The 13,449-nt window shown below is 47.3% G+C and overlaps 1 protein-coding gene across 1 annotated transcript in view; it reads left to right on the top strand.

Moving 5' to 3' along the window:
- Positions 1 to 13,449, top strand: part of PAIP1 (poly(A) binding protein interacting protein 1) — an 816,787-nt gene that overhangs the window by 607,180 nt on the left and 196,158 nt on the right. Inside the window, exon 7 of the mRNA XM_069627237.1 lies at positions 2,116 to 2,222. Coding sequence (XP_069483338.1) covers positions 2,116 to 2,222 — 107 coding nt within the window. The remainder of the gene's footprint in view (positions 1 to 2,115; positions 2,223 to 13,449) is intronic.

The following is a 13,449-nucleotide window of genomic DNA, read 5'->3' as shown; positions in this document are numbered from 1 at the left end:
ATTGTTGAAGATTACTTGCACTAGGGGGTGAACATAAGTTGTCCACCTGACAGTAGATGCCCAATCACAACCCGACCCCTTGTAGAACGTATACTTGGATGTTCCCTTTGAGCCAACCACAACTCCCCGTAGGTTTTTCTTATTTGCCACGTTGTATGACGAGTTTATAGTATAAAGATGTGTTTTTTATGCATAATGTTTGTGAGCTCGTGCAATGTCCGTTATAACACCCTGTTTTAGACCATTGATAATAAAACAGTAAAATAACCTTTGCCATCTTCCTGAGTTGCTTTGATTATTTGGTCTGAAAAGTTTCTCTGCATCCCATTCATTGCATGACATGCTACCTATTAAGGACTATATATTCAACTTTATACCGTTCAAGCCCTACCGATTAAAGTTCCTCTGTCATATTTTAAGTCGCTGAATAAAGTGATTAGGTTTCTATGGCGTAATAAAACTGAGTGGCATATCGTTTCTTGATGGCACCCAGAGAGAGTGGGGGGAATGGGATTACCGGAAAAGAATATATATATATTATGAGGCAGCACAGCTCCGGGGTACTCCGGAAATGATTTACAGGGGGACACCAGGAAGCTTTGAGTGAAAATGGATAGGGTAGTGGTAGGATCCCCGTTCGAAGGCGTGTTGTGGCTGAACAGACAAGATAGGCCTGGTAACACGCGAACTAGTCAGATTTTTGCAGTGGTTTTCGATATATGGCATCGCCTATTAGATAAAGGTCCTTTGTCTACACGCCTTCACCGTTTACCCCATTATTTGGGAATCCCCATACTCCTACGTCCCGTCCCCTTTTCTCCATACTTATGCAACAATTTTCCGTCCTGTGGGACAGGACCGGTCCCGTCCCACAGGACGGAGGACTGTCCCATAAGTATGGGGGAAAGTGGACTATGGACTAGGAGTAAGGTGGTCACTACGGTGAGTAACTTCGTTAATTTAAAACTGAGATGATACAAGGTGCATTCAAACAATGGCTGATAGTTGGATGCAAAAAGATACAGGGTATGACACAAGGAGGGGTTATTTACTCGTTTGAGGAATGTGAACGAATATTGGGTATCACAGAAAAAGATAGGTTGGAGTATTACCAGTTGCGACATTGGCTAGTAGGTTCAGGTGGACGAAAAGTGACGGAGAGAGTTTACCACGTTTGAAAAATTCATAACTACACATTCAGGGAATAAACAAATGGTGTCAAAGCTTTATTCGATACTGATGGAAGAAGATATGGGACTGGTCTGGCGGTAGATGTATAAATGGGGGAAAGACTCTGGAAATAGATCTGCTGAGGAGTTATTGGGAACATTTATAGAGCAACATTCCTAAACTAAGGAGGTCTATCCAGATTAGGAAAGCATGGTTGAGTGTTATGTATCAATAGCATTTTACCACTGAAAAACTGCACAAAATGTACCCGACTTGTATGGATCAATGTTGGCAGGGAAGGGAGGTTATTTGGTGGCAGATATGGTGGGAGTGCCCAAAATTGGGTTGTTTTGGGAAGATGTTGCAAATCAAATTAATTGTATGGTATGCTCACCAATAATTTGGTCACCTAAAGAATGGTTGTGTGGTTTGTTTGATCCGGGCATTGTCTACCTACCAAAATTCAAAGTAAAGCATTTATGTTAATGGTAATCGCCGCTTGGTTGGTCATCCCAAGCGCTTGGAAACAAAAGAAACCACCAGGAGTGAGAGACTGGCTGGTTCAATTATAGGGGTTCATTGCCTTAGAATGGATGATTAATAATCTTCAAGGGGGACAGGGCACATTTTGAAAGGAATGTGCTCTGGTTTTGGACTCCTTAACAGTGATTTTGTATTGCAATGGTGTCCACATAATATAAGGATATTGAATGTTATATAAACAAGAGTATTTGCTGTTTGACGATAATTGAGAAAAAGTTGTATCGTCTCTGCCCGGGGCAGTATGGAATTAAAGTTGTGTTTTTGGAAAATGTTAGTAAAAATATATTTAAAAAAAAAAAGTTTTGTGATATTTTGGAGGCTGCGTTCTCCTTGTCTAAAATGTCTACTTTTTGTAAATACTTTTCTTCCCTCATATGCTCAACACTCTTCTAAATGTTTTAGTTAACCGGGTCCGTTTTGGAAGATGCTTGGAAAGAAAAAGGAAAAACAGATATGGAGGAAATAATTCAACGAATGGAGAATGTGGTCTTGGATGCAAACTGCAGCAGGTGCAGCACTTCGATTTACTTTCAGCATTTTGTTTTTTTATTGTAATATTTTAACTTTTTTGTATTGATTATTCAAAACCTGTCGTGTATATTTATGAGCAGAGAAGCTGTCAGTTTGACAGAGCATTAAAGTAGTGATCACTTGTTGGATGACTTGATCGTTTTTATTTTCCCCCAAGGATTGAAACCTTTTCTCTTGCACTAAATCGGGAACCTTTTGCATTTGTGTGGATGGTGAGGCCAGAGTGCTCTAACGAAATAGGTTTTGCCTGGAGATTCCTGGGACTTGAGCATGGTCCGAAATTACAGGACATACTATCCACACTCAAATGTTTGTGTGTGTGTATGTGTGTATATATATATATATATATATATGTCTATGCATAGTCTACTCGCAATCTTGGAGTTACTTTCGACTCTTCACTGTTATTGCAATATCGCAGCTGCTACTTGTTCCCACTTCTTCTTTAGAGTATTCTTTGGGCATACTCGTATTTCTCATTCCAGGCCCCTAAACTCATAATTCTCCAGCATGGGGTCTTGCATGGATTCATTCACATGCTCATGAATATTCCCAGTCGTCAGGCTAGGAATCCTCGGTAAAAAAAAATCAGTTTCAGTTTTGTTTCTGAACTGTCTTTCTACTAATAACCAATCACTGGTCTCTGGGTCATACTGCCCCTAGCCAATGACTGCCCTCTACCTAAGCCCCTCCTCTGGCAGCCATCTTCAGATTTTTACTACACGTTCAAGTGTTGGGAGTCCTCGTGCTGTAGCTTTTACTGCGTTTTGCGATTTTTCCAAGATTTTACTCTTATTTTTTCGGTCACTCGAGCCTCAAGCTCCATCGATTCTACTTGTGATCAAGGGGACCCGTTTCGGAATTTTCTACGCCCCTCAAGGGTGGATTTTCATCGAGTTTTCACTTCTTGGAGGATTCTGGAAGATCTTTGAGGCCTACCCCGCGTGGACATGGCCCAGGACTAAGGAAACGCAACGCCTGGATCCAAGCTGTTCAGGAGCTGCCCTGGATGCGGATTACAGAACGTCTTCAAGGAAGATAAGCACTCTCGGTGCCTCTACTGCCTTCACGACGACAAATCGCACGTGGAGAAGGACTGTGCGTTTTGTAAGAATATGAAGGATCGTCTCGTTCGACTCGCCGACTGGCTGGAGGGGAAAAGCCCAGCAGCAGGTGAGAAGAAGTCTGAGCGGTCTTCTAAGACCTATGAGGGCGCTCCAGCGACGGGGGCCCAACAAAAGGAAAAGCACCGCGAGTCCACAGGTACCGGGAGCACCGATGGTTCGGGCTCCTTGGCTGCCAGGCAGGGCGCGATGTCACCGACGCCATCAATCATGAGCCAACGCTCTGGCTCGGTGAAGAGGAAGTCGGAGAACCCGCAGCGGCCAAGAAGAAATCTGCAGGGGCGACAGTATCAACTTCCACTTCCCCACCGGACGGCGAGGGGAAGAAGCTGGACGCCATGGGGCAACGAGTCATCTCGTCGGTGGCAACGACCATCAAAGCGCCCAACACTTCTCGCGATCGTGGCGCGCTACGTCAGGGAGCTGTGGTTCAAGATCGCTCCCCTCCTGGACTTCCTCGCAGACGACAAGAGGGCGGAAGCTCTTGAAATCCTGCAGGAAGGCGAGGTGGCTTCGGACCACGTCATCACGGTGGCCACGGACATCGCTGACACCGGCTTTCCCCAGATGGGCAACAGTGTTTGCCTTCGCCGGTGCGGTTGGCTCAAGGCCACCGATTTCCGACAGGACATGCAGACCAGGGTACTGGACATGCCCTTCGACGGGAACAACCTGTTTGGCAAGGCAGTGGACGAGTCACTGCAGGCCATCAAGACGGACACAGAGACGGCCCGGGCCTTGGGTTCTCTCCATCAACAACGGCTGCCCTTTCGGACCCCCGGAGGCAAGTCTCAAGGTGCCTCCAAAGAATTTGGTGGCAGTTACTTGGCGTACCGCCAAGCGGCCCATTCATCGTCGCAGGAGGTCTATAAGAGGCTGCAGCAAGGCCGGAGGACGTCGTCATCGCCAAGGAGGCCAAGGCCTTGGCGAAGCAAGATTGAACCAGCCATGGCGTCGGGCCTCCATCCAAGCACCCCGGTGGGAGGCCGGCTGGCGAAATTCGTCAGCGTGTGGGAGTCCATCTCCACTGACTGTTGGGTGCTAGACGTGCTGGCCCACGGGCACACTCTGAAATTCCAAAGAAAGTGTCCCCGTCTACCACATGTGGCCAGGTAGGAAAACCACATGCCGCAGCTACTTCGGGAGGTACGAGCAATGCTGAAAAAGGGCGCAATAGAACTCGTCCCGAAGAGGCTGCGGGGCTCCGGAGTGTACTTGTGGTACTTCCTCATCCGAAAGAAGACAGGCGGTTGCCGACCCATCCTGGACCTTCGTTGTCTAAGCAAATGCATCAAGTCCCAGAAATTCCAGATGGTCACCCTTCAGCACGTCCTGGGACAGCTAGAGGAAGGCGACTTCCTATCGTCGCTGTACTTGAAGGATGCCTACTTCCACATCCCCATACTCCAAGGACATAGAAAGTTCCTACCATTTGTGGTCCAAGGACGACACTATCAGTTCAAGGCCCTTCCCTTCTGATTGAAGTCCGCAGCCAGGGTCTTCACCAAGTGCCTGGCACGTTTACCCTTACCTGGACGATTGGCTCATCCGAGCAAAGGCAAGGGAGCTCGCCGTCGATCACACAGCGAAGACCGTCCAACTGCTCACGGATCTGGGATTCTCGATCAACTTCACGAAATCCCACTTGGTACCGTCGCAAGATGCCCTGTTCCTGGGAGCCAGACTCGACACAGTGGCGCGATTGGCAATGGCTGTTGACCATGGACATGGCCACGGTGAGGTCCATCAAGTCCCTACATCTACCTTATGCGCCTGTGCAGGTTTCGGATGCGACCGCTGCAGGAGTTCCTTGACGCCCGTTGGATGCAAGCAGCAGGCAGTTTCGAAGACAAGATCTCCCTCAACGAGACGTTCCGCCAAGCAATCGGGTGGTGGTGCAACCGCGCGCATCTAGCGGCGGGTATGGACTTCCAGACCCCGACACATCAGGAGACGGTGACGACGGACGCCTCCCTGGAAGGATGGGGAGCGCACACCGGAGATCTCCACGCAAGAGGCCTTTCGCTGCCGGAGGAGAGGTCACTACACATCAACGTCCTGGAGCTCCTGGCCGTGTTCTGGCCCATCAGGTCGTTCCTCCTGTCCCTCAATGGTAAGGTGGTAAGGGTCTTCACCCACAACACCACCATGATGTTCTACATCTGGAAGCAAGGGGGCACCAGATCCCCAGTCCTATCCAAGGAAGCACAGGATCTGTGGCACGGGGCCATCACCCAGGGGATGTTCCTGGTACCCTTCCACCTGGCAGGAGTAAAGAACACTGTCGCCGACTCACTCAGCAGGGAGCTGCGCTCGTGCCACGAGTGGGAACTCCGGCAGGAACAAGTGGATTTGCTATTCCGATGATGCGACAACCCCCAGATAGATCTATTCGCGACGAACATGAAGAGCCGAAGGTTCGCCAGCAGGTTTCCCCAGCCGGGGAGCATGGGCAATGCATTCTCCTTCCCCTGGGACGGCCTGTTCCTTTATGCGTTCCCGCCGTTGCTTCTGCGACTCATCAGTCAACTCAGACGGTCACGGTGCAGGATGATCCTCGTCGCACCGCCGTGGCTGATGCAGATCTGGTTCCCGGACCTTCTGGACTTGTCAGCGTCCCCCCAGTTAAACTGCCGACGGACGCGGATCTTCGCGCCAGGGAAGGAGGCGCCATCCTACATCACGACCCAGGATCGCTGAACCTGCAGGCCTGGCTCCTGCAGCACTAGAGTTCGGAGGCTATGATACCCCGGCAGACTACAAGGAGGTACTTGCCAAGGCCTCCTTGACTCTTAAGTGCTACGGGCATAAATGGAAAAGGTTCTGTCTGGTGCCGTGCACAGAAGATCAACCCTCTACGCCTTACGGCCCCTCAAGTGCTGCCGTAATTGCTATCGCTGGCCAAGGCAGGGCTGGCACATGCCTCCATCAAGATCCATCTGGCGGCTATCTCCCGCTACACCTGGACTCCGGGACGGTCGTCGCTGTGGTCCCACAGCCTAGTTAAGGAGTTCATGAAAGGACTGTTTCGCTCGTTCCCGCCGGTGAAGGCCTCAGCCCCGGCGTGGGAGCTGAACGTGGTGCTGACCAGGCTCATTGGCCCTCCATTCGAGCCTCTGCATTCAGCTCTGTAGAAATTCTCTGTAGAAATTCTTATCGTGGAAGACAGCGTTTCTTGTGGCCATCACCTCCGCTCGACGAGTGGGAGAGATCCAGGCACTCCTGTAAACCTCCATACCTGACATTCCACGAGATGAGGGTAGTGCTTAGGACGCAACCCTCCTTCATACCCAATGTGCCGTAGGACTTCCATCTCAACAAGCCGTTGGTGTTACCCATTTTCTTCCTGTCGCCTTCGTCGCCAGCCGAGAAGACTTTTTTACTTGCTGGATGTGGCTAGAGCACTGAAGTTCTACGTGGACCGCATGAAGAGTTTTCAGAAGACATCACAGCTGTTTGTGAACTTTGGACCTGGGAACCAAGGGAAGGCCCTCTCGAAGGCTTCCATTTCCAGATGGCTCTCCGGCTGCATTATGCACTGTCACCGGTTGGCAAACCGACCGTTGCCTGGCAGTCCGAGAGCCCATTCGACCAGATTGATCGCTGCCACAGCGTTCCTGTCTGGTGTGCCCCTGCTGGACAAGGCTGCTACGCGGAGGTCGACCCACACCTTCACGAAGTTCTACTGCGTCGACTGGGATTTCAAGGAGGAGTCCAGAGTCGGCCAGGCAGTGCTCCACAACCTGTTCGCCTGATGGTGAGCCTGGTGAGGAGGTAAGAGATGCTTAATGTTGAGTTGTTGAAATGCTTAATGTTGAGCCTTGCCGCCTCCCGTGGTTATGCATGTGTGTACTGCTATGTATTCTTGTATTCATGAGCATGTGAATCCATGCCAGACCCCATGCTGGAGAAGGAACAAGTTACTTACCTGTAACTGTTGTTCTCCAGCATGGGTCTGGCATGGATTCACATGCGAACCCTCCCTCCAACCCCTCTCCGGCTCTTCTCTTGGTCCTACTGCCACTTTACGTGCTACCAAATCTGAAAATGGCTGCCAGAGGAGGTGCTTAGGTAGAGGGCGGTCATTGGCTGGGGGCAGTATGACCCAGAGACCAGTGATTGGTTATTAGTAGAAAGACAGTTCAGAAACAAAATTGAAACTGATTTTGTCTTTAATGAGGATTCCCAGCCTGACGACGGGGAAGATTCATGAGCATGTGAATCCATGCCAGACCCATGCTGGAGAACAACAGTTACAGGTACGTAACTTGTTCCTTATCTCTTGTTTTTTCTTGCATTGATTATTCTGCTCTACTCCTTGTTCTTCCTGCATCTCACCTTATCTCTTGTCACTCTGTCTATAATTCTGCTATTCACTTGTTTCTCTTCCATCCACTCCTCTATTAACTCCGCTTTTCTATCAATTTTCTTTCTCTGTTTCGATTCTCATTTTCTTTTTCATTTTCTATTTATCGATTATTAGTGCACCCGTGGTCCCGCTCCCCTCTACCTTGAAAAATGTTTTATTATTATCCTATGCAAAATGAAATAAAGTTGTTGAGCCATTAATATGGCTATATGGTTTGTATTCAAATTTAAATTGTGACCTACATTAATGGTAGGTAATTTAAATGGCGCACGGTTCTCACAATAGCAGAAATATCACGTCTTTGATTCTACTATGCTTTAGATCCCAAATCCACGCAACTCTAAAAACAAATGTCCATTTAAATAATTGATTTTTCTTTGTTGTATTACTCGGTGGTTTCTGCTTCATATTTGCCATCCAATCATAATTCCCTCCAAAAGTGAGGCGGAAATTCCAGTTATGCTAAATGTCTCAATCAAATACCGCAATGAAACATAATTACTTTTCTCTTTGGATAGGCCGCATTCAAAAGATATAATAGTTTTTAATGCTTGATGCACCTATAGCCAAATCTTTCTACAGACTTGAATAGGCGCGTTGCTTTTGATAGTTTGGGAAAGCTCACTGACCTGTCTGCACTGCAGTTTCTTGACATATTACTCTTGCCATTCTTTATTTCCTATGGAAAATCAAGCCCTTCATCCCAGAAAAAAACTTCAGATATGTCGTCCAATCCTTGGTCCTCTCCCACCTGGATGATGGCAATCCTCCTTTGGAAGGCCTACCGGCGACTGCACTGGCACCCCTGAGCTGTGTCCTCCAGGCCGCGACACTACTCATCAAAGGACTCCACGAATTCGATGACATCACGCAGGCCCTCATCAAACTGCACTGGTGCCTGGAATTGCCATTTGGAGAGGGTGTTGAAGCCCTGGCTTTTTTATTTTTGTTTATTTTTTTAAAATGCAGTTAATTCCATCTCTGAAAGGAAATCCGACTCCCCTTTAATAAGGTGCATGCCAAAAGCATAGTGTGTACTGGGATGAATGAGGTGATCATCCCTAAAACCCTGCCTGGAACCCTTCTTATGTGGCAAGGGAAAGGCAGCTGCTACCTAATCCTGACTCTGGCGCTGGTAGTCTGTGGGAGGATAATTTCCCTAATGACCATACAGTGTTAATGGCCTATTGTAAAGTTAATGATTCTGATGTTGAAATAACTAGGAACATTTTGGAAGCCCCCTTATGCCCCTAGTACTAGGACGAGGAGTCCAGAGTTTCCAAAGTGTAATGTCTAGTTGTTATAATGACCCAGACCTGAGCTGGACCTTTAAACAGTTAAAGGCCTTTCAGTTGTGGGCCAAATAGACAGCTGAAGCAGCAAAAGTGACAGAAGCAGCAGAAGAACCAGGGAATGGAGTCACTGCTCTGATGACAGCGGGACGCCATGTGAACTTCGAGGAGAAAGTCGAGATCCCTGGTGTAAGCTCAGTAGCAAAACGTTATCAATAACAGCAACCACAAGGGAGAGAGAACTTACTGGTGTCCTTTAAGCCGCTCTGGTGTCAGTCTTTCACAGGCAAGAATAGAGGGTTGTGCAAGCTCTGTGGACAGCCTGTATGAACAGTGGTAGGCTGTCTGGAGCTGTCAGACACCACAGGCGTCCCGGCGAACGAAGAAGAGGAGCCAGCGTTTCAGAAGGAGACACCAGTTAAGACGGGTGACTTGGCCTGGTGCAGGTGACCCCCGAGGTGCTCTGAGGGAGACCGCTGAGCAAGTTTGAATACCGAACATTTAAATGTAAACAAACTGGCCGCAACTCTATTATGAGATGTCGGGCAGGACAATATTGTAACATGCATTGCCAAAGGCAAAAAGGGGCATGCTAGGCAAGATTTGGAGCAGTACCCTTTGGGTGCTCTACAACAACCTTGACTCCTGGCAATAGTAACCCAACCTTTGGTATAAGTCTGTACTACACAGGTTCGTAGTGTGATGAACAGCCAGGCTCATCTCAAGAGGGGTCAATGTGAGCAGTAGGGGAGTTAAACAGATATTCACAGTGACAAGTATTCAAATAAACCTTTACACACAAGGTTTCTTGATTTAAATAATTAATTTAACATTCAGTTTGAATAAGCCTTCAGAAGGGAGCAATATAATAGCAACACACACATACCTCCAAAATACACACTCCTAGTTTCTCTAAATCAGCAAATGCTACTTTAGGATGGCACACAGACATTTCCTTCACCCTCAGGTAAATTAAATAGCTAGGACACTGTGGACATTAATATATCACTGTTGCATTTAGAACAATACGGAGATGCGTGTCAAAGAAAAAGATTATTAGAATAAAACAAGAGATCACAAATATTCTGAAGCAGGTAAGTATCTTTGGACCCCACCCCCAATGCAAAGTAAGTTAGTCCCTTCCTGGAAGGAAGACCAAAGTCGGAGGGAGGAAGACATTCAGGGAGCCAGGCCAATGTCAATTGGGCAAAAGTCTAGGTGAACTGAAGCACTTCTTACTGGTAGGTAAAAGTCTTGCATAATGTTTTAGAAGTCTTTGCAGAAAAGAAGAAATCAATGTAGGGCCACAAGCTGATTAGGCTTGTGAAGTAAAGAAGCTGGTAGCAACTCTACAGAAGCAACCAAGACACGAATCAACTGAGATCAAGTAAGGCTACACAAGAGGTACGTTCTCTTAGACTGTACAGTACCTTTCAGTTAGAGGAAATGGTCCAGCTGGCTTCTGTTCCTGTGTGGCTCTGCAGATCCTGTATTTCCTGTGCCTCAGTCGTGGGGACAAGAGGGAGGACTTCTGGGGACTCATGCAACACAACAGGATGGTTGGCGACAGAAAAGGACAAACTTCTATTCAGCGGCACTTCACAGTTTCAGCTCCTAGCGTCTTGCAAATAGCACCACTGCGGAGACTCGGATACCACTTTGGACTTTCCTTGCATCTGGGGTCTAGCACTCTGTTGAGGCTCAGACTTGGCCAGTCCTGCTTACTAGGTGTTTGGAGGAACTTCCAGCAGCTCTGGTCCGATTTAAAAGTAATGCACTCCAATCTGGTGTTCCTATCCCAGGCACTTGGTTCCTGCAGCAGCAAGGAAGTACCGCCAGCTCCGAGAGGATGTCCAGACGAGCTCACTTTGGAGTTGATTTGTCCCACCAACTCAGGGGGGGGGGTCATCCTTGTAGGGCTTCTCTAGTCGAGGAGAATTCGGAGCTTCAGCAGAGCAGCAGGACTTAACTGGGCAAACCAGCGGTCCAGGATTTGCAGCAGGCGTCTCTTCCAAGTTCTTCTTTGGATTCCTTCGTCCAATGGTCGACTCTGCCTTCCACGCCAAAAAGCCTCGCCTTTTATGCAGGTTTCTTCTGTTCGTTCCAGCCTAATTGTCAGTCAAACAGCAGGGTGGCTTTCCTTGCCGGCCAGCCAGCCAATCTTCTTTGGGTGCATTCCTGTAACCAAGGGGATTAAGCACAGGGAGTTTCGAGCACCTCCCTCACTTCCTACCCCTGCATGACACTCTGGAGCCAGAGGCGGACTTCACTCGTGAATCCCGCCAAAGACAAAATGAACAAAGGGGACCATACCTCGTTTGGTATGCAGAGTAAATCTCAAGAAAGACCTTTCCACAAATAAATCACAAAAAAAGACGACCAGGGCCATTTTGACAAAAATGGCACCCTTAGGTGCTTTACTGCAGCTGCGAACACAGCCCGCGGTGAAAGCACACCACAGTAGTTAAAAGTAAACCACTGCCACCAGCCATTCATCGAGGAAAGGGTAACATAAAAACATCCCTCCTTATAACAAGAAACGAGGGGGAGAGAAGTGCAATCTGCATTGCTTATGGCAAACAGACCAGTGTGAGAATTATTGTCCTTTTGTGCAGTATGTTGGCGAAAGAACTATATGCTAATTGTGTTTACAACCCTTATAACAGACTGAAAGTTGTAGTAGTAGAAGTTTTGATCCTGGTAGGAGAGTAAACCAGGAAAGGGACGAAAAGTGGTTTCGTCCGAGCAGCGAGTGCACCAGGAAGAAGATAACTTGAAGTACTGTGAATGTGGTATAAGGTTGTGGCAGAAAATAAGTGGCACTTCCATTACTGTGTTTGATGAACTATCCTGACTAAGATGGTTTCCAAAGAAGAAATGTGAAGCAATAATTGATTGATCTTCAGAGAACATTTGCCTTGACTGCTGACCACAAGTGTGAACAGGAACTCTTTTATTTACCAAGTAGAAGGTTGTGGAAACATTAAATCATTGTTTGCAAGTGTGGAAAATCTTTTGAACTGAGACAATAACTCTGCCAAGTGAAAGGTATATTGAATGAAAAGAACTTTACTTCCAACCTGGAATGGAACTTGGCTTACGAAAATAGCTTCTGAAACTGAACTTTAGCTGGAAATATCCCAAATGTGTCCAGGGGAAGGGGAATGAAACCCTGGTCAAAAGGGTTCTTGGGTATAACTTTTGTGTTTGAACTTATGGTATTTTGTGAAGTTAAATTGCCAAATTATTCCTTTTTGATTTTTTTGTGTGTATTAGAGTAAGGGACAGATATTTTGGGATATTAGGTCAATTTTTTTAAGCCTTAGTTTGTCAGGTAGGGAAACCGTTGTTAGGCTAGGGAAAGATGGGCGTCTGTCTCACCCCTTTTTATTTAATAAAATGGCGACTTGTGACGAACTTATACCTATGTGGCTGTCACACATGTCTGACTCCTCACAGTACTTGTGCCCTGTGGAATCAGTATCCTGATTTGCAGCACCTGCTCTACCAGTGGCACAGACCGAGCAGGTTCAGAGGTCACAGTTGCCCTCTTGACAGCTACAGCGACAGTCAAGTGTCTGTAGCACAAGGGTTGCCTTTAAGATATGCACCCATGTTCCAAAAAACTACAAAACTCTGAAGAGTCTTTCCCGTTGGCATGTCAAACTGTAACTATAAACCATACATGAGTTAGGGCATGGTGGCCAGCATATCTCATAGTTATCCCAGCCACATGACATTAGTATCACACGGTCCAGTCTTGTGGGCTCAGTTCAGCTGTGGAAGGGTAATGTGCATTTGTTCCAGACAAGGCTCTCCCTGCCCACTGAAGGACTGTAGCTTTGGGGATCGCCTCTTTTGTTGATTTGTAAGGACAGGTAACACCCTTTCCCCAGGGGCCACCACTCCACAGGAAGATGGCCTGGGAATAGGAATCAAAAGGCACACCCATTCACAAAGGGCTAGGCATCACACCAGGATACTGAATTTCTAAAGGCCTTTGATTTTATTTAGAAGGAGGAATAGGGGTGGGGTTAGTATAGCCAGGAAGGCATCTGTATAGGTAGGAGAAGATTCTGCCATCTTGTTACTGTCTCTTTCTCCTTTTTGTCCGTTCCACTTCCTCTAGCACAAAGCACTTTGGGTGTGATGTCAGAAGGACAAAGTCCACTCATTCAAAGACCAGGGATTGGACCGCTAAAGCAGGCCAGGTTTAGTCCAATCCTTGGAAGATTTTGCTGGACCTGTTAGGGAGAATTCTCAGAAATGTGATAATTCCCTATACCTTAGAGATCCCAAGCAACTTTGCTGGATTTTGAGGACTTGATTTTTTTAACCTGGAGAGAGTGGGACTCTCTTTTTTCCCACTCTCACATGTATTTTAATGTGATTTTGTACTCTGTTTCTTTTGGTTGTGGAG

This window comes from Ambystoma mexicanum, chromosome 6p, assembly GCF_040938575.1.
Source record: "Ambystoma mexicanum isolate Mex_15411 chromosome 6p, UKY_AmexF1_1, whole genome shotgun sequence".
Classification (NCBI taxonomy): domain Eukaryota; kingdom Metazoa; phylum Chordata; class Amphibia; order Caudata; family Ambystomatidae; genus Ambystoma; species Ambystoma mexicanum.
The sequence above is the reverse complement of the archived record's forward strand: the minus strand, read 5'-3'. Positions and strand labels throughout refer to the sequence as shown.